Source organism: Gracilinanus agilis, chromosome 2, assembly GCF_016433145.1.
Source record: "Gracilinanus agilis isolate LMUSP501 chromosome 2, AgileGrace, whole genome shotgun sequence".
Lineage (NCBI taxonomy): Eukaryota > Metazoa > Chordata > Mammalia > Didelphimorphia > Didelphidae > Gracilinanus > Gracilinanus agilis.
This window is the reverse complement of record NC_058131.1, coordinates 32,268,306-32,290,280: the sequence shown is the minus strand read 5'-3', so window position 1 is coordinate 32,290,280 and position 21,975 is coordinate 32,268,306. Positions and strand designations below refer to the sequence as shown.

Below are 21,975 nucleotides of genomic sequence, written 5' to 3'. Positions count from 1 at the left end.
CCAAATCTGTGTTATTTGCAGATCTGAAAAGTGTGTCATCTCTGACTTTATCCAAGTTGTCACTCAGAATGCCAAATAACATGAGGCCAAGGCCAGAGCCCCAGGGCAAGCTGCTCCAGACCTCCTTGGGATGGCCCTTGGCCACTGATGGCTCCTTTTCCCCAAGCAGTGTCCACAAGGATGAAAGGGCAGATACCGACCCAGGTTTGGGAAACTCTTTGCCGCCTGCCTTGTCTGCTGCTGCTGCTCCTAAGCTGCTGCCTGTGGCTCAGGTCATGCCCCTGGGGCCACCAGGATCCCTGCTATTGACCTTTAGCCACTGCTGCATGGCCATTTTTTTAATCTTCTCTGATGCATTCCCGTGATTTTTCTAGCCCTTTGGTGTCTCTCAGGCCAAATGCCCCATCCTCCTCCTTAGAGCAGATAAGCTTGCTGCCAACTCCTCAGAGGAGGCCTGAGGCCTGTTGCAGATTCACAACTTTACTTCATTCTTTGAAAAAGAGGTGGCCCTTCCTCTTTCCCAAAGGTAGCCACTGTTGATGCTCTTCTCATTATCTGTCTCCTCTCTTGTGAACTTGAGTCACTGCTTGTTCTCCAGAATCTTCTCTTATCTCTTGGCTCCTTACCTGCTCCCAACAAATATACCCTCCTCAAGCCTATAATAATAATGGCCAGAGTATTACATGCTACCTCATTTGACCCTCACAACTGTCCTCTTTTTAAAAATGAGGAGACTGAGGCTGACAGAAGTTCAGTGACTTGCTCAGGGTCACACCGCTAGGAAGTATTTGAAGAAGGATTTGAACTTGGGTCTTCCTGACTCCAAGACCAGTATTTTGTGCCTTCCTTTCTCAATATCTCTCTTCCCTTTTACTGCCAAATTCCTAAAAAGAACACTCCTACATCTGCTACCTCTACTTCTTTATTACTCATTTTTCAGCCCCTGACAACCAGGTTTTCAACTTTCCCTCAATCCTAGTGAAGTCATTCAACAGTTTCTTAACTGCTTAATCCAGTGACCATTTCTCAGGCTTTTTCCTCCTTGACCTGTTTACTTTTTTTTTTTTAACCCCTTCCCTGCCATCTTAGAATTAATACTTTGTATTGATTCCAAGGCAGAAGAGAGGGGTAAAGGGTAGGCGGGGGTGGCGGGATAGGGGTTAAGTGACTTTCTCAGGGTCACAAAGCTAGGAAGTGTCTGTGGCCAAATCTGAACTCTAGACCTCCCAATCTGTGTTTTCCTGATCACCATCGTCCCCACAGCTTCTGTGACACTGATCTCACCTGGTTCTCCTCGTACCTATTATCTGACCTTTCCCTCCTGATGGTCTCTGCTAGACCCTGACCCCAAAGTGTGACTGTCAATTCAAGAAGCATCTCGATGCAAATGACTTCCAAATCTATTTTCAAGCATGTCAAGTTTATCTCCCAAAATTTTAAATTTCCAATCTGGTCATTTCTACCTGGATGTCCTGTTGGCATCTCAAATTAAACAAATCTAAAGTGGAAATCCTCTTCTTCTAGAACTCTACATTCTCCTCCAAAGGCCCCACCATCCTTCTAGCTATCCAGCCTGAAACCTGGGAGTAATTGCTGACTCACCCTTTCTCTCACTCATATTAATTTTATTTCCACGAACATTCACTTAGCCACACTAGTTCATCTCCATGCCACTTTTCTGGACTATATGAATATTCTCCTTGCTAGTCATTTTTCCCTTCCTCAATTAACTGATTACAAAGCCACCAAGATGATTTTCCGAAAGGCACAGGTCTTAGAATGGCCTTGACCTGCTCAGACATCTACAGTGGCTTCCTGTTGCTCTTAGGGACTAAATACTAATCCCTCAGCCTACCAAGACCCTCCACAATCCAGCTTCTGATTCACTACCTTTCAAGTTTTATTTCTTGTTACTCTGGCTCATGGGCTTTCCATTCTAGCCAAACTGGTCCATTTGCTATTCTGAGATTCTAATGTTCCAGCAAAAACCATCTCCTCTACCTACTAGGTCCTCCCTCCTCTCAGTCCTTGTCTTCCTTCAAGTATCAATTTAGAGGCCCCACTGCCTCCAACTATTAATGCCCTCCCTCTTCACATGCCAATGTATGGATATAGTTACCTCTTTAATAGCTATTAATGACATTATTATTTAGCTGACATTAATTCTATTAGAATGTAAGGTCTTTCAAGGCAGAGACCGTTTTTCTTTTGTCTTTGCATGTCTAATGCCTTACACAGACTAAACACCTAATCTTTGGAACTGACAGGCAAAGAAAAAGACTTTGAGGGAAAACCAGTAAACAGGGAAGAAGTTCAAATCCTGAGATGTCCAATTTGCCACCACATGGGTTTGTGCTTTTTACTCCCTAAATGAGGCTGTATGGTTTTAAACAAAAATTATTTATAATCACTACAAACTGCAGTCTGAAGTTCAAAGCAGAACTACAAGCTCATAATTTCTCAGACAGAGGGCAAGAAAGTTTTGTTACAAATTTGGGGTCCCAATACTTTTTCACTTAACTTTTCCTGGCAAACCTTTTAGAGATTACATGCCCAAAGTGCAACTTCGAGCTGCATGTGCCTCCCGCCGCATTACTCCAGAGAGTGGAGAGAAGAAGTGTGTGCACTGGGTGACAGGACAGAGGGGGAATGGAGCAGTCCTCCCTGTGCCCTGGCATCCATGCCACAGCTTCACTGACACAGTACTAGAAGATACATTTTCCAGTATCTAGTTTTCTAGTTTTGTATTTTCACAAAATCCTCCTGTGATTTTATAGAAAGATAAAACTTGTTCTCATTTGATTTCTGTATAAGTTTAATTTTTTTCCCCTTTGGAGCAGTGATTCCCAAAGTAGGCACTACTGCCCCCTGGTGGGTGCTGCAGTGATCCAGGGAGGTGGTGATGGCCACAGGTGTATTTATCTTTCCTATTAATTGCTATTAACATTTTAAAAATTAATTCCCAGGGGGCTAAGGAATGTTTTTTTCTGGAAAGGGGGCGGGAGGCCAAAAAAGTTTGGGAACCCCTGCTTTAGAGCATAAGAACACAAGATAAAATGTTGCTATAGGAATTTCTTATGTCTTCTATCACTTACTCTGTGCATGGGGGGGGGGGGGGAAACGCAGGAAAGTAAAATGATTTCTGCTATTACCCACTATGAACATTTTAAGGCTTTGGGGCTTTTAAATGAAAATACATAGAAAAGGGGTAGCTGTTTGATAGTGAACAAAAACAAACATCAGAACCAAGGTTTTTAAAAAAAGGAAAAAGACAAAACATTTTTCTTCATGAGGCAAATACAAAAAGGTCTCACCAGCGATAGGATCCATTGCTTCCCTATTGCTTGGAGAATATGAACTCTGCGAAGAAGAAAGCCCACCAGTAGAACTGCTAGTAAAGTGCATGTTTGATCGACGGGCCCGAGGACCTCCTAGACCTCGGCCAGGGTGAAACATTCTACGGACATGGCGAACACCACTCGATTCATCATAACCCAGAAGTTAAGAAAATAAGTCGAATAGCTTGTAAAAATAAATATAAACAACTTTTGCTAACTAGGCAAAGAGGTTTTTTCATATTTTGAAAAAAGATTTTATTTTCCCCCAATTACGTGTAAAAACAATGCTTAAAAAGATCCTTCTAAAATGGCTTTTTGGAACTTAAACAAAATGTCGTCTTTCTGTTTCAATTCATATGGAGAACAAACTATACTTCCTGGATTCTGTTTGAAAGTAATGAAAGAATTAACTATAGGCATTTGAATACAGTAACACCTAACTCACTCTGGTCAGACTTCTGGCTGCCTCAACTATACAGAACGTTGTTGTGATTCTAGGTATTGCCTAAAAAATAACTGCTAACTCTCACATCTACTTCCAGACATTGGTATGAAAAATAAAGCAGAGGATTATGGTATCAGGATACAAAGACAAATAAGAAATGACTCCTCACAGCAAAGGAAGACTCTACTTATTAAAGCAGATTTTAAGTTTCTTGGCCTGTTTTCTAATTCTTTAGTTTAGACGTGATGCGCTCTTTAGTATGGGAGCAGATAATCCTAGCCCTATCTGAGGGTATTATTGTTAAGAAAACTTGCATAATAAGTTAGAGACTTCAGACTCTCTGTGAATTTGGGCAAACCCCTCAACTTCCATGGGCAGAAGGGCTTTTAGTTATCAAATCAGAGCTAGACTAGATTATCTCAAAGGTCCTTTCTGAAGTTAAAATTCTAATATTTATATTCATGATGATGACTCAAGAGAGTACTCTCTTTAAAAAAGCAGAAGAATGCTTTTAGAAATATTGCAATAAAAAATGGTAAACATTTACAGCCAATAAAAATTACTCTATCACTCACATGAAAGGCCTTCTCACTAAGGCAGGGACTAAATCAATTCCAAGCTGGACAGGCACTTGTTATATCCAGGTTTGCCAGCAAGGAAAATAGATTTAATCAATGCATTTTTGTATGGGAAGAATGGTTTTTATATTTTTTAAATACAATTTTATTTTAAAATGTAAAAAGCATTTTTAGCTCACAGGTTGTAGAGAAACTAATAGTGAGACCAAATCAGCCAAGAACTCTGGATATTTCTTGTGACACGGATCCCTCTGACAGTTCGGTAAAGCCTACGAATCCTTCTCAGGATAATGTTTTAAAATGTATAAAATGCATGATATTAAAAAATACTGAAGAGGGAATGGATTGTGTTGAAATACAATTATCAGGTTATGGATTCCTGCCCTAAGCAATGCTGGATAAATGCAGTTGGGCTATAATTAAGACACATGGTCATAACTTGGTTTTTCAAAGGAAATGAATCATTTTGGGAAAATTAGTTTTCTGGGAAAGTGTTAACCCTGTAATTTCCCCCTGAGTTGTTTATATTCGGTCATTTGTTTCTTTCTCAAAAGAGGAGACCAAATCAACATTTCCTGAGGTTGCTTCTCTGCAAGATTAGTGAATCGAAATCCTGAAGAAAATTTTCTGTCTACCCCAAATCTTCAGTCCACTACTGGCTATCAGCAGCATCCTTGGAATCATTTAAAACATGACTCCTACTCCACGAATCCAACAAACCACAGGTACTTTCCCTAGTCAGCTTGTACCTACTTTTTCTAACTTACGAAGTTTTTTCACAGGTTGTAATCTCACTAATTATAAGCATTTGTGCTAAGAGATTTTAGAGAGGGCTTATTTTTAAGACTTAAAAATTCAGCCTTATCCTCTAGTTACATGTCAGTGAACATAAAACTTTGATACGATTTCCCCTATATCTCCTTAAATTGGGAGAAAATTCCAGGTATGAGCAAAATTAAAACTAAAAACTAATGGAATTGAACAAGATCACAGGACTATAGATTTGGACCTGAAAAGGATCCCAAAGTCATATATTCTAATTCTTCTATTTTATAGTTGAGGAATCTGCGGCATAGAGGGGTTCTGTAACTTGACTACTGTCAGTTAAGGTTACCCAGGCAGTAAGTGGCAGGGCCGAGATCTGCTGAATCCCAAACCACTGTTGTTTTCATGATGTTACACCACTCCCCATAACTCCCCTGTATAATACCTTCATCGAGGAGAGTAGAAAGGGAGCTGGATTACAAACCAGAGGTCATAGGTTCCAGGTTCAGCTTTGCCACTTATTTTCTGTGTAACCATGGGTGACTTATTTAGTCTCATGAGGCCTTGGTTTCTTTACTTATTACAACAAAGGGACAAGAGATGGACCACAAGATCTCTACGGCCCTTTGCACTAAGATCAGCTTTCTCATGAACTTTTTTTTTTCCCCGGTAATGATGTCTCATATTCTGAACTGGGTCACAGGTTAAGTGAGGCTTGTGGGTAGCAATGATAGATGGTGAAAATATCTGGAATCATTAACTTTGTCAGCAGTGAGTTCGATAACTATAGAATAACTTCTGCCATGTCCATTTCAGACATGTGTATTTCTGAGTAGAATATATGCTTCTTAAGGGTAGGGATTCTTTTTCATTTTGTTTTTTCATCTCCAGTGCTCCCCACTAAGTAGACACGATAAATCCTTTTTGATTTGGGTTACAACTATAGGCTTCTTTTCAATGAAGGGGAAAAAAATTAATGACAGAACTAGTCAGAAAAAATGGTTTTTCAACTATTAATTCACTTACGCTGAGAGAGAGTGATGGGTATTGAGACGTAATAGTGAAGTTTGAGTTGGTGGCAATCAGAATCATATATGACACAATAGCCAACCTGCCTTTTATTTGCTCAAATTGGGAGGGTTAGGGTGGGGGTGGTCATAGGATGTATGAGGAGTCATCATACTGCTTTCATTGGCATCATTGTTTTTTAAATGAACTACATCTAGTTTTCTAAAGTCTTATCTGATTTTCAAAAAAACAAAAAAAAAATCACCTTCAGATAGCACACACGGTTTAATTTATTACATCTGTTCAGAAAAATATTTTTTGCTTTCTGATGAACACTAGGTTGAAATTAGAGAGCACTCTCTTATTTTTGCTACAAAATACTCAAATAAAATCCAAACCAGGTACTTTTTATGGTACTGATGGGATGACCAATCATGTTCAGGGGCTCCCCATTTTGAGCTGTGGATAGATGTCCGTTTTCTAAGGTAAGTAAGCATCACTTTCTTAAATTTGTACCTTCTACTAGTTAATTCAGAATCCCTTATTATCTAGGAATGGTTTTTAAAATAGGCTAATTAAGTGCATGCACACGCGTGTGTGTGTGTGTCTGCCTGTCACACGACATTCCACCTGTAGCACATGGTTTTTTTCTGCCTCATATACGTGTAAGGTGCCAGACACCCTCTGGGGTTCAGTTTTCTCTTTTCAAAACGGAAATGATCATGTTTTGACTGTCTCACAAAGCTGGTGGGAATAAAAGCTCCGTCTATCTCTCCATCTATCTATCGATCTAAGCAGTTACTATTTTCTGCATCTCTAGTGCAGGTACTCTGCTTTGCTTCTGTGTCAGGAACTGCTACTGGTGTCTCCATTCTTCTCCATTTTCATTCATCCTTGTCTTGTCTATAATTGTTTCTTCAAAGGCATCATCAATTAGGATTCTGAGCGCCTCTTTGCTTTTGCTATAAGAACTAACCACTAAGAGTGGATTGGGTGGAATCCTTGGTTCTTCAGCTCTGATTAGTTCTTTTCCTTGGTATTAGATTCTCAAACTGCTTAGCCTCACTCCTCTCCTCCCCTCCACTTCGTTCCCTTCCCCCTGGCCATATTTGGCTTTGGCCTCCTTCTGCATACTCAGAATTCCTGCAAGTTTGGTTTCCAGGGCCATGGGATAACTGAGGTGTTACTGTCTAGTATCAGAGTGGAGACTCTGGTTTTAATAAAATATATTGGTAATAACAGAGTTGCTATTTATCAGATAGAAGATCAATTTTCAAAGAACTGAAATGTCAACAGTTCTAGTTAATGAATGACACACAAGATTTAGTTCTATACCAGGAGGTGATCCCAGGTTCCACCATTTGTAATGGCCATATGATTAAAAATCTACATGCCATTTGATTTTTGAAAAATTGTGAAAACAAAAGAACTAAAATGCACTGAAGTGGGGGCAGCTGGATAGCTCAGTGGATTGAGAGCCAGGCCTAGAGACAGGAAATCCTGGGTTCAAATCTGGCCTCAGACACTTCCCAGCTGTGTGACCCTGGGCAAGTCACTTGATCCCCATTGCCTACCCTTACCACTCTTCTGCCTTGGAGCCAATACACAGTATTGACTCTAAGACGGAAGGTAAGGGTTTAAAAACAAAACAAAAAAAATGCACTGAAGTCTATCTTTAAATTAATTTTGCTTTTTCTTTCCTTTGTGAAGAAACAGTTTGAAATTCTTTTTTTTTCTTTGATTTGCTTTTGAGATAATCAAACATGTGTTAATAGCTAAGCCAAGAGTGCCAAACAGAATCCCTTCTTTTTTTTTTTTTCTACTGGCACATAAAAGGATATTAAATCTCTAGGGGCTCTGTGTTCAAGTGTGAGATGAGCTGCAAAGTCATCTGTGACATGATTAGGATCTCCGCCAGGTAATGCTGCACAGATTGGACAAATCTGCAACGAAAGTCAGAAGAACAAGTTTAGTAAATGGCTATTTACCAACAGACCCATGTGCCAATGGGAACTGAAATAGGAATAAAAGAAAACACCAGCTGGTCATTAATGACCAAGCCACAGCTTAGCAAACCCAAATATAACCAAAGTACTGCTGAGACCCCCTAAGGAAGTGTTCTAGCTCCCCACTCTCATCTCAGATGGGCCTGGATATGAACAAAGGGAGGCTTCGATCCCAGGATAAATCAATGATAAAACTGCTCCTCGGGTTGTACAGTCTTTGCAGAGGTGCTTCACTCAGACTGGTTCTGGAGATACTTGCTTTCATGGCCAACTGCTTGTGGATTCATCCATTCACTTTTGATGGTTTTCACATCAACAAGGCCAGAGCTTGAACCAGAGACCCATAGAGCCCCAGAGAAGAGACCAGAATCAGCATTAAAATGTGAATGTGGAGTCTGAAGTATTTAAAATGTAGGGAATGAAAACAAGTAAGGATTTTCCAGGGAAAAGGAATGCAAATATACCAATACACCCTCTAAATTTCTGTAGGGGAAATAAGACGATTTGAACCCACACAAATGATACCAGCTTTTAAGCAAATGGTCGTCAGAGAGGAAAAAATACATAGAGGAAGAGGAGAAAAGAAAAAAAAAAGTTCATCTAAGGAACAAGAGCTAGGGAAGTCAGCCCACACTAAACAGTCTGTGACCAAAAGGCTTAGAATCAAATTTCTCTTCATATGAGGGCAAAGAATAAGGGCTTTGGGGAAAGTTAGAAAAGCAAAAAGGACCTAAAAGGCAGAGCCCAGGGGAAATATCCACTGAGTTGGTAGTAAAGGGATCTAAGCAGAAAGGGAGTTCACCCCTCCAGAAATGCAGAGGGACTTTGAAGTTTGTAACAACAACATAGCTTTTAACAGGATGGGAAAACCAGGGTGAATATGAAGATCTGTAAATTTCCTGCTTTTTTTATGGATGGGGAGGTCCTTGAGGTGAAGCTCCTGCTTGTGGATGATATTCTGCTACCAGCAACAAGCTCCAGAGTATTCCAATGCCTTCTTAATGAGAGCTACTCTACCCAACAATCCTAACAGGAAAATCAAGTTGATAAAGAATTCTATTGTTCAGACATAAAGAGTGGGATAGACAGTCCAGTGTATGTAACTTTTAGACAGATAATGCACACAGACAATGAGCTAGGCCCAGAATTAAGGGGCAGAGACTGGGCTAGACTGTATTTGGAAAAATGAATGGTTATTCAGCAACATCAAGTTGTTCTCCTAAATAATCTCATTTTTTTAAAGGCACCAACATTCTCTTAATGATGCTCTGTTGGAACTTCACAATCTCCAAAGAACTTAAATTGTAGGTGATAACAAGGACGATAGAAAGACATGATGGGCCCGGCCCACAAAAAGTATCCAAGATATCCTCCAGGCCAGTCACATATCAAGAGTGAGGGAAAAAAGATCAGTAGTAGCCCCAGTGCTACACTGATACTCAGAAAATAAGGCTTGTTGGGGAGATCTGCCTAGAAGAGTTTATGGAAGAATACAAATAACAGTCTCATATATAAGGGATGAATAAGCTGCAATCAGCACTCTAATAGCTGACATTTCATTTTATTTATCTTTTGCAACAAAATCTGATTCTGTTCATTTGGTGACAAAATTTCTTATAAAAATACAGAAAGCAAAGAAACATGATTTAACTAGAAAGGGAGAACTACAAAGAGTTGCAAGGCCTTTCTTTGCCATTAGCTCATTGCTGGAACTCTTCTGTCCTACCTTTGTCTCCTCTCTACCAAGAGGCCATCATTTTATGACATTTTCGGGTTTGCAAAATGCTTTACATCTATGATTTTAGTTGGTCCACAGAACAACCTAATGAGAGAGGCACTTAACAGTGTAGTGTGGTAGGTATCAAATGTGAACCCACAAAGTGCAGCTGAACCAGATTAAAATGCAATTGGGAGAAGGCAGCTAGGTGGTTCAATGGCTAGAGAGCCAAGTCTAGAGATGGGAGATCCTGGGTTCAAATCAGACCTTCTTAGCGGGGTGACCCTGGGCAAGTCACTTAACCCCTACTGCCAAGCCCTTTGCACTCTTCTGCCTTGGAACCAATACACGTACACAGTATTGATTTTAAGATGGAAGGGAAGATAAAAAAGTAATTGGGTGATATTTAACAAAATAACTAAAACAAAACACAGATAATATTACATCTTACAACTCAGTCAATGGCTCTCCCATAGGGCTCTTGCTGGATGGCTTGGTGATCCTGGTTCTATCTGCATTTGACACCACTGGTCCAACGTACACTGGATTTAGTGTCAGAGAATAAGGATTCAGAATCACAGCTTCACTACTTGGCACTTGTGTGACCTTGGGCAAGTCATTTAAAACTCTTCTTGGCCTCGGATTATTCATCTGTATGAAGGGGGTTAAGCCAGATGATCTAGGACCTCATCATATTTTCAAATGAAGGACCTGAGGCTCCAGGATGCTCAGTACCCTGCCCACAGAGAAGCTATGAAGCAGTACAGGGAGGACTCTGATCTCTGGAGACGGAGCGCTGTCGGGGAGATTGTACTTCTCTGTTCTGAAGTTCCTCACTAAAGGTCTTAGCTCTGGAAGGGGCTTGGCAATCATTTGGTCTAATTTGCTCAGTTTATAGAAAATGAAGCTCCGCTCTGTGGAGCCCACAGCAAGCCCAGATCAGGATTCTGTCTCAGGTCAGAGATGGTTCTGTTCTGCTGGAGCTGGGGCAGGGCCTCTTTCTTGTTCTTCCCCCTCTACCCCGCTGCCTACTGTGGGAGGATGAACAATTCTATTGGACCATGGTGGAATAAGACACGACCTGAGGGAAGGGGCAGATTCTTTCACAGAGAAACTTCATTCTTGGGTGGTGAGATGATGTTTGGATCCTGAAGAGGGTGCTCTATCCTTTGTCAGCACAGCTCTGGCTCTTTCCAATTCTGATTCTGTAGCAAATCTGGACCAAAACATCAGGCTGGGATATAAGTTTGCAGCCTTTCTTTTCAATGAGACACACATTAAAATTTGAGATGGCCCAATCAATGAAGCACCAACCAAGGGCCAAATAATGCCCTAGGTGCTGGGGATCGAGAGACAACTGAAATGCAACAGACCTGGATGGGCACCAGGGGCTTATGTTCTGTGGGGCGAGAGCTTTTAATTGGGTCTGTAAACTGAAAAAAAAAAAAGTTTTTGATAACTATTATTTTGATATCAGCAGTTTCCTTTTTGCTTCTGTACATATTCCTATGTATTTTATGCTAAACATTTGAAAATATTCCTCTGAGAAGGTTTCATAGGCTTCCAGCTGCTGAAGGAGTCTATAACAAAAAATGCTTAAAAAACAAACTGAAACCCTATCTGGAAAACCCTGCTAGAGGGGAAAACAACATGTAACAATAATACAAAAATGAGTATGAAGTAATTTAGGGGGAGAGGCAGGAAAGGCCAGGTGTAAGCATGGCATCTGAGCTGATCTCTGGAGGAAGAGAGGGGAGGCAGGAGCATATGTCTGGAAAAAGGCATGGAGCTGGAGTATCAGGGGAGGACTAGCAAGGCCAGAAAGGGTATGCAGGGCTTGAGAGTCTTTGGGAAGCACCAGAGTTCAGTGGGTCAGATCTGGCAGTTGTACTGAGGATGAAGGACCAAATAGGGAGAGACCGGAGGCGGGGTCAGGAGCCATTTCTGAGTGAGGGGCTTGAGCCAAGGAGGCAGCCGAAGGAGCTGGGAGGACATAAGACGACCAGACGACTGACCAGATTCTGCTGTAGATTTGATCTCGGGGGCAAGGGTGCTCAACAGAGTGAGGAGGCAGAGAGGACATGAAGGCTTGGGTGATGGGAGGAAGTTGGCATCTTCTCTGGCTGCACATCCCCATGTCTGAACATGCTTATCAAGTCCCAGCTACATCCCACCTTCTACAAAAGGCTTTTCTCCTAATTCCCCTCAACGCTTTGGCCTTCCCTCTGATTGTTTCCAATTTATTCTATCTATAGCTCATTTGGCTTGCATGTTGTCACCCAAATTAGACTTGAGGTCTTTGAGGGCTGGGACTTTTTACACTTCTCTACATCCCCAGCCCTCATGACAGGGACTAGAAAAGAAAAGTCACTTAATCAATGTTGACTGATTGAATGAACCTTGACAGAAGTTCAGAAAAGAGGTAAGTTAAGGGGGAAAATACTGAGTTTTGTTTTGGATATGTTTAATTTGAGATCCCTCTAAGACATCAGGGACAGCTAGGTGGCACAGTGGACAGTGCCAGGTCTGGAGTCAGGAAGACCAGAGTTCAAATCCTGCCTCAGACACTTACTACAACTGTGCGACTTTGGGCAAGTCACTTAATCCTGTTGGCCTCAGTTTCCTCATCTGTCAAATGGGCTGCAGAAGGAAATGGCAAACCACTCTAGTATCTCTGCCAAGAAAACCCCAAATGGAGTCACAAAGGAATCAGATACAAGTGAAATGACTGAACAATAAAACATCTGGTTTAAAAAATCCACTAGACTGTTAGTACTATGGGAATAGAATTCAGGACCAAGATTGGGACGAATATATTGATCCATGCAGAAATGTTAGGCACAGTGCCTAGACTATAAAAGTATACAATACAGCCTTGTTCGTTTGACTTGATAATTAAATACATGGTCCCAGGATACCATCATTTCATTCTCTAGGGCAAGAGAGTAGAAATCTGGTCTCAGAATTCTGGCTATCATTTAATAAGTGTGTGATTTTGGGGAAAGCCATCTAACCTCTCTGGGCTTTGATATCCTTGTCAGTAAAATGAGGTGGTTAGGCTAGATTTAGGGTCCCTGACAGCTCCAAGGACCAAGCTCTCTCCAACTCAGTTATCTTTTGGAACGCTTTAGAGACCTAACAGTCATGATCTGGCTTATCATCCCATATTTCTCTACATGGGCTCCAAAGAGGTCTTGGGCTTCCCTCACTCTTTGTGTGGAGACGTTTACTCTGGCCCCTTGGAAACCGTTCTCTTACCTTATCATAACTTCCTTATCTTGGCTGTCCTTGAAACAAATGTTATTGGCAGGGATCTTACTGCCTGGTTCACCTCTTGATGGTGAAACTGTTTTCTTCCCATGGTCTATCTCACCAGGCATGGATCTCAAGGCTGCTTAAAGCCACAACAGGGCCTTTTCTTCCCCAGACTCATTTTTATTTCATTTTGAACCTGTGCCACATGACTCACTACCTGACCTCTGTATTACAGGGCCAAAGGATGACTTTCCTTATTCTCAGCCACCGACTCCAACTACTTTCATATTTCATGATGAATCATGGCCCTTGTGGAAGCTTCTTCTGAGTGGAAGAGAAGGAGTATGGATTCTGCTGATTATATGTATTTCAAACTATATAAGGAAAAAAATACATGAATATCCAGTATTATCAATACATTTTCTCACTTTGTCCCAAATCAGATGGGATTAATCCATCACATTTGGCTTATACAGGATCTCTACATATATAACAGCCAAGAAAAGCTAATGTGATCTTAGGTGACATAAAGGAATAAGGAGACCACAATCAGTTTGGGGCGCCACATTTATATGCTGGAGTATTCAAAAGATAACAACCAGAGGCACTAAGGCATTGAAATCATGCCACCTGAGGACAGGTTGAAGGAAACGGAGATATTCAGTTTAGCTCTGGTGTAAGGAAAAACTTCCTAATAATTAGAGCTACCCAAAAGTGGAATGGGCATCAAGAGGTACTAACTTCCCCCTCATGGAAAGTAATTTAAAAAAAAACAAACCTTACTTTTTGTCCTAGTAACAACTCTAAAATAGAGGGATAAGGGTTAGGCAATTGTGGTCAAGTGACTTGCTCAGGGTCACATAGCTAGGAAGTGTCTGAAGCTACATTTGAACCCAAGTCCTCCCAATTCTGGGCCTGGTGTTCTATCCACTGTGCCACCTAGTTGCCCTCATTGAAAGACTTCAAGAAGCTACATGATCATGTGTCAGAGATGATAATAGAAATGGGGTTCTAAATCTTTTTATGTCAAGGAATCATTTTTGGTTGTCTGGTGGAGCCAAATATGACTCTGGTCTGTTGCCTAAATTTCAATTAGAGCTCAGTTTTTATCACACTGGGTTCACACACCCCTGCTACAAAGGGCATATTTTCAAAGGTATGGGATGGATTAGAAGGCCATTGAGGTCTCTAAGATCTTTGACATTCTATGATTTTACAATATGGCCTTCAACTATTAAAATCATTAGATAGTAGACTCAGTCCTGGAAGGGACTTGAAAAAATATCTAGTCATCTTACAGTGGGGAGGCAGAGGACCACAGAGGCTAAATAACCTACTTAAGGTCCCACGGGTGGGTCAGTGTCAGGGCTGGGACTTCTCCCTGCCTGTGAAGTATTTGGAGGGAAGTAGAGAGACAGATACCACTGTGTGTGCTCCTTCTGTGTAGGAAATCTTAGCAAACTAAGGAAAAGAATGCATGGTGGTGGTAGTGAGAGGTTTGGGGATTCAGGATTTGTTGGCCAGTTCTGATCTACTGACTGAGCAAGTTTTTGAAGTCAGCTATGCAATGAATAAGCCCTCAGAAAGCTAAAAGTGGTCCATTGACCAGTAAAAATATTAACGTCCTATATTTGTCAAAAGGCACTCAAATCCATCTCTTGGAGAACTAGGTGGAATGTCACAGACGCACTTGTTCATTAATTAAAATTTTAACATGTCGTGTGAACCTCCCTCTCCACCAAAGAAAAATACCAGTGCGTAGCAATTATTTCCTCTGAACTCTAGAGCTCACTGACTCAACTCTTCCTGGAGACCTAATCATCTATCGCCTGGTGACTTATTGCTGTCTAGTTTTGAGTTTTCTCTCTTTGATTAGGTGGCAGCACTAAGTTTCTTCAGGGCAGAGTGTTTCAGATTCCTCTGTTATCTCCCACAATGCCTAACACAGGGTTATGAAAATGATAGGTGATTAAAAGTATTAGGGCTTGTTAGAATACCTTTTTAAAAAGCTGAAGTGTGAAGTTTCAACTTCTGCCCAACTCTGATCTCAAAACTTACATAACGTCTCAATTTCTGTGATATTTTACTTTTTGACCAACATAATCCCTTTGGGAGGTTCATGCATTTCCAAAAATTGTTGTTATTCTCCTCAATTCTAAACTTACCTCTATTTGTTCTGTTACCCCAGGTGAGGCCTGGGGTTTTCACATATCCCATGATCCAGAGGTTATCCTTGGCATCTTCCTTCCACCCCAGAACATTCTCCCACCCTTCTTGTCCCTTTTCTCTTTCTCCTTTTAAAAATAGTGTCCATGGGGGCAGCAGGGTAGCTCAGTGGATTGATAGCCAGGCTTAGAGACGAGAGGTTCTTGGGTTCAAATCTGGCCTCAGTCAATTCCTAGCTGAGTGACCCTGTTAAAGAGTCACTTAACCCCCATTGCCTAGCCCTTACTGCTTTTCTGCCTTGGAACAAAAACCCAGGATAGATTCTAAGGTATTAAAACAAACAAACAAACAAATACATAGAAATATTGTCCGTGAGGTTCAGGAAACATGCAAAGGTCATAACCCAAGAATCAGAAACTTTTCAGGAACACTACATGGATAGTGTTGGAGTATATATTTGTGTTAGTAGGTAAGCAATGAATATTTATCTTTCTTAACAAAGAAAAACAGAACCAGAAAACAACCAAGAGACCTTGCTGTATCTTGAATTCATTATGATATTGGGCAACTGGTTAGTAGCAAAGCACCAGCCCAACATTCCAGGAGAATCTTTTTGTAGAGAACATCCAGCTTTATGCTAGAGGCAGCTTGGGAAGAGTGAAAACAAAAACAAAAACCAGAGCTCTGGCCCAGGAAGCCCTGAGCTTCGATCTCACTTCTGCTGCTTCCTACTTGGCTGCCTTTGGGCATGCCACTCTACTCTTTGGGGGGCCTCAGCTTCCTCATCTAGAAGAAGAGATTGGACTAGATAGCTTCTGAAGTTTCTCCTAACTCCTAACTAAATTTATGAGATAAAAGCCAATTCATTAAAGTCATTCATCCACTCAACAACCATTTATTAAGATGCTATTATGTATAAGAGAACTGAGTTAGGCCTTGGAAGTTAGAAGAATTCAGACACAGCCCCTGACTTCAAAGGTAATCTAGCAGGAAGGACATGATATATGCACACCAATATGTATTATTATACAGTTACTATTGTGAAAAAGCAGAATATAATGAACAGATTAGGTACCAAGTGTTATCTAAGTTCAGAGGAAGAAGAGATCATTTCTGAGGGAAAAGCCCTTTCATGAGGTGCATGTAGGAGATGGCACCTAAGTTGGGACTTAAAGAATGGGCAGCATTTCTAAACATGTAGACAGGGCATCCCAGGGACAGGGAAGTGTGAGCAAAGGCAGAAAGAGCTAAAAGTTACTTGACTTGTGCGGTGGATGAGAGATGATCAGCTGGATAGTAGGCTAAGATGAAGACAGATCTCTAGATGGAGGGCTCATGGCTGCAAGGCTGGTGTAATACCTAAACCTATTGCACTGGGAAGGTTTATTTTTACTGTTAAGCTTAATTATTTCTTTGGTTTAAATTACTTTGTCTTCAACAAAGGCATGAATATCCATTAGTACTGGAACCTGTATTTGAATCATTAGATTCTTTATGAACTTCATGTTCCTCATCTCTTTCAGAGGAGAGAGTCAAGCTATACTAACACTTTTCTATCTGGTCACCTATAATGGAGGAACAGAGAGCACTGGAGCTCTGTTGATTTCTCCCAACCAAAGGAATGCCTTTCTCAGGAGCATTCGCAGGAGGCTGATAAAGAGATCGCTGCCTTGGTTGGCCTCTTGTCAGGCCTTTATGAAGGCAGTGCCCACTATGGCTCTAGATGAACCCTATGGGTTTCTGGCCCACTGGTCCTCTGCTACCCTCTGAGACTCAACAAAGGTACTTCACACTTTCTTTCCCTTGTGCAATTAAAAGTTTCTAGTGAGAAGCCTCTCAAAACACAGTTGTGGTGCTGCTGCCAGCATCTGGCATGTTGGCACACATGCCACAAGCAAGGTGGCCAGGATGTGAAGGCAGCAGCTACTATACTACTGAACTCAGCTTAAGAAATCAGTGGCTTATGGAGAAGTAATGGAGGTGGGCCTGCATCTGACTGGGGAGAAAGGGGTATTTACATAAAACTCAACCACCACAGGGGAACAGAGGTGGTCACGGACATCAGGTTCAGAAGAACTCAGAACAATGGAGCTAAAGCTAGTCAGTCCTGTAGGGGAAGAGCCAGAGCTTCAGAGAAAGTCTGGCTTTCTGCCAGAGAAAAGCCATATATTAGGATCCTGTCTAGTGAATGTCAAAGAAAAAGAACAACTATGAGATCATGACTAAATACAAACATATTTCAAAGATGAACACAGCTTAACTTCCAATGACGGGACATTTTATTTCATTCTTTGACTCCATTCTTAGGATCTTTGCCCAAAACGCCCAAGACAATAAAAGGTGAATGATGTAATTTATCGTGTAAGGACTATTGCAGGCCTTAATTTAAGGAGATGATGAAGTAATAAATTCTGTTCTCGAAATGGTTCTGAGGGAAACAGGAAGAAAGACAGTCTGTGGCCACTATAATGCTTCAAGGACTGGTGGCTGGGAAGAGGATTTTTGGTTACTCTGACAATCAATGAAAAGAAGGCTTTCCATTTGCTGTGGCCATGGTTTGGTCTGTACAGTCCAGGTCTGACATGACTTTACCTCCCACCAACAGTAGCCCAGCCAATCATTTCCAAGGCAGGGGAGAATACTAACAATTTTTTATTTTTCCATGGTGCAGATGAATGAGCTGGAAGCCACTAATCCCAGAAGTTTTTCCTTCTATGAGTAACCTGTAGATATGAATCCCTTCATATTTTAAAATTCAAGTGTCTGAGTCTCAGTGATCTTCCAAAAGGATGCTCTGTAGTTGGGGTTTTTTTGGGAAATCTTTACCCTCTGTCTTAGAATCAATGCTGAGTAGTGGTGATTCTAAGATAGAAGAGTGGTATGGGCTAGACAAACTGGGTTAAGTGACTTGCCCAGGGTCACGTAGCTAGGGAGTATTTGCTCTATCCACTGAGCCAACTAGCTGCCTCCATAGCTTACTCTTGTAGCTCTACCTCTTCCTTGATTAAATTGGCCTCCTCCCAAACTCTCTAATTTTATACAGTTCAATAAAACCCATGTCATAGTTTAATTTCACAATCTATGGAGTGGTAAGGGGTAGGCAGACTGTAGTTAAAGAGGCTTACCCAATGTCATATTTTCTACATTGTCGAAGAAACTCCAAAATAATTTAGTTTTGATTTTGAGTTCTGTGTTAGGCTTACAATTGAAATATGGGTGTGTCTGGTGTTCTGGAAATACAAACTTCAAACAAAAAAAAAATGAAGCCATAATATGAAATTCTGACTCAAAACAAGATGAGAAGGAAGTTGGTTAGCTTTATTATTCTCTCTACTGCTGTTCACTCTCTGCTCCATCTCTTGTCAAACCTAAGATAAGGAGAGCTAAATGGATATAATCTTATTATTATTAATACCATCATTCTTCCAATACTGATGGCTTGAAGGAAGCAGTTAAGCATTCATTCAGGCTACATGAAGGACTGAAAACAAAACTAAAGGATGAGAAATTAAGATCTGGAAACTCAGTTCTTGGAAGATAGCCCCAGAGCCACCCACACTCAGAAGACTGTGGCCCAGGTGTGTGGGTAGCCATGGTCAAGTTCCTATTTCAGGAAGATGATGAACAGCTTGTCAGTGAAGCGTATTTGACAAAAAAGATTCCTACCACCCCCTTGTGGAAATAGGGAATAGAGAGATCCCAATCCTTAATCTTTCCAACAGTTTCCCAAGTATTGTGGAGAACCTTATTCTTTTACTTTCAGCTTGCTGCCTGTGATCTCCCGACACACTTAACCTCGGTTCTTTAAAAGACTTCCTTTGTGAGGACAAGGCATAGAAAACATTTCTATGTGGCTTTCTTGAAATTGGTGTCTGGACTCTGACCCATGCCAACCCTCAATGTAGCCTGGCAAACCAGAAACTTGTCTCTCTCTGCCCGAAGAAAAAGGTGAAAGGAAGGAAATATCTAGACCCAAATCTTGCTGCTATTTTTAAAACCCACATCTTTTCAGAGCTACTGCTCTTAGCTGTGATTGCTATCTCTCTGGAAAAAATAAATCCATCCCATTAGAAGCAGTGGCGATGGGAATTTTTTAGGGACATTATCCAACAATCATTTATTGAGCTCCTTCAGAACTTTGGTTGAGGAGATGAGGAAGTGGAGACTAATAGACACTGGTATTTAGAGAGCGCTTTAACATTTCCAAAGTAGTTGAGATACATTTTCTTACTTAAGCCTCCCAACAACCCAGCAAGACAGGTACATCATGTAGAATGGAGAAAGTGCTAGACTGGAAGTCAGAAGACAACTGGGATTTGAATCCCATCACTGTCACTTATAAGCTATATAGCTACGAATGAACAAGTCAAGTCAGCCCCTGAAGTTTCAGCTTTTTCATCTGTAAAATGGGATGAGTAATAACTACGGTACCCACCTCCCAGTGCTGATGTGTCACTTACATGAGGCAATGTCTCCATGGATGCTTTTTCCAGCATTAAGATGCTATTTTTCATGTCAGTTATTATTATTACCATGCTACTTAGAGAAGAAAAAGAAAAGGACTTGAAGAGGGGCTCAGAGATAACCCATGTCACAGGAAAGAGGAGAAAAGTCTTTTTCCCTGTTGAGCTGAGCCCAGTGTCTGCAGGGCACACAGTACTTCTCAAGAAATGCTTGGTGACTGATTCCAAGGCCAGGGCTGGCCCTCTAGTTAGACAGGATATAGGTCTGGAGAATCAGCTCATCTTGCTTCTTGTCTAGCACCGAGAATGCAGCACATACAAACGGGCAACATCATAAATCAAACCTGCCCCAAACTGAACAGAACTGCATATTAGCCCTAGTGCAGAAGAGAATATTCACCAAGTACAAACCCAGCACTCTCTGAGGCCATGCTTGTCAGTGCTTGTCTCCTCAGGCTTTCCCAGAGTGCCAGCACACAGGAAGTGCTTACTTAATAAAGTGTTTGGTGACTCAAAGAACTTCTCATGCTAAAGGTGAGAAAAGAGGTTTCCGAAAAAGATAACTATGGTGCTAGATCCAATGCTGCAGTCACGCCTAGTAAAGTGAATGAAATGAAGGTTAATTGAATTACTCAAGCAAAACTGTTACTTGCCTTGGGCAAGTAGGAAACAAAAAGGAACAAACAAAAAGGAAACATCAAAAGGAACAGATCTGGGGGCTCTCATTTCAGCAAATCTATCTTGTCCACAGGAGCCAATGAGGCCTTCCTAATTCCTTTCTAACTGAACAGCCAGGGAAAAAAATGGGCCTGCCATCTGCAATGGCACTGTCCAAGGTCTACTTGTAGCAGCTGAACAGAATAAGCTGTTGGTTTGCAAGAACAAAAATACTATCAGTTTGCTTTCCTTGATAAGATGTACATCATTCATAAAAATCAAAGCAAGATTTTTGGCTGTTCGTTCCGCCTACATCTTTACTTTCCCTGATTGAAGGTGTACGTACTGAGCTGCAAGGTAAACCAAGTGCGCTTATGGAGGATCTTCAGAATCAAGGATTATTAAAGATTTGTAGAAGCTGTGTTTCACCAAAGCCATCACCTCTCCTAACAGAAGGAAATGCTTCGGAAAGAAAGTTCTTAAACCCTCAAATTTAATGATTCTGTATTAAAGATGGAGAAAAGTCAAAGTTGATATGTAAAACAGACTTATTTCCTCAAGAATTATGAGTTAAAATGAAAGTTTATATGAACATGGAAATTCTCCAGAATCCATTCCTTTCCTTGCCCTTTTTAAAAATTGTGTTTAATTAGTAAAACCAGGATACAAATACATCCAGTATTGTATTTATTTATAGGATGAAAATTAAAATGAATTCACCACAAACCCATAACTTTCCTAAACTATCCCTGAACAATTCAGTTTGCCTGTTAATTACATGCTGTACCAAGGGTATCCATAAATTACTGACCAATCTCTTTTTTGGAAAAGGCTAAGAGCATCCACATAAACATGCCAATCATACCACAAGCATTTAACTGTCCACTACATACCAAGCACAGGAGGAAGAAAAATGGGAAAAATAAAGCCCCAATGGTTTAAGTAAACTGCCAAAAATCAACAAAGGATGGCTGAAATAGTCGACAAAAAATGTTACGATGCAGGTTTCTACCATGTATTCACATGGAGGCTCTCATGCAACAATGAATAAGAACAAGAAGCATCAATAAACTTAAGTGTTTGGTTGTCCTTTGTTCAATAAATTGTCCTTTACACAAATGGCAAGGGATTCCCCACCAAACTGAAGTAGAATGGAAGTCAGACTAATTATGTGTGTTGGCAACTAGCTTTGAAGGAAGCACATTTTACACATACAAAATCTGAAGGATGCTCCAGTGTGAGTTAACATATGATCTGAAGCACAAATTTATTCACTTCAAAGGGGCCATTCTCAAGGACCTCAGGTCTCTCTTCCTCTTCTCTTTGTACATTCCTGAGTTTAGCATGGTGCCTGGAATACAGTAGGCACTTTATAAATGCTTGGTGGGGCAGGCAGGTGGCATAGTGGATAGAGCACCAGGTCTGGAGTCAGGAAGATCTGAGTTCAAATCTATCCTGAGATAATCCTAGCTGTGTGATCACAGGGTCACACTGCTCAATAGGGTTGTACAAGGTCAGGTCAAAAGAGATGTTTGTTAAATGCTTAGCATAGAGGCCACACATAGCTAGCACTATAG

The 21,975-nt window shown here is 41.0% G+C and overlaps 1 protein-coding gene across 1 annotated transcript in view; it reads right to left on the bottom strand.

The window, feature by feature from the left end:
• Positions 1 to 21,975, bottom strand: part of KCMF1 (potassium channel modulatory factor 1) — a 130,400-nt gene that overhangs the window by 6,821 nt on the left and 101,604 nt on the right. Inside the window, exons 5-6 of the mRNA XM_044659305.1 lie at positions 7,976 to 8,077; positions 3,315 to 3,489 (exon numbers count right to left, since the gene is read on the bottom strand). Coding sequence (XP_044515240.1) covers positions 3,315 to 3,489; positions 7,976 to 8,077 — 277 coding nt within the window. The remainder of the gene's footprint in view (positions 1 to 3,314; positions 3,490 to 7,975; positions 8,078 to 21,975) is intronic.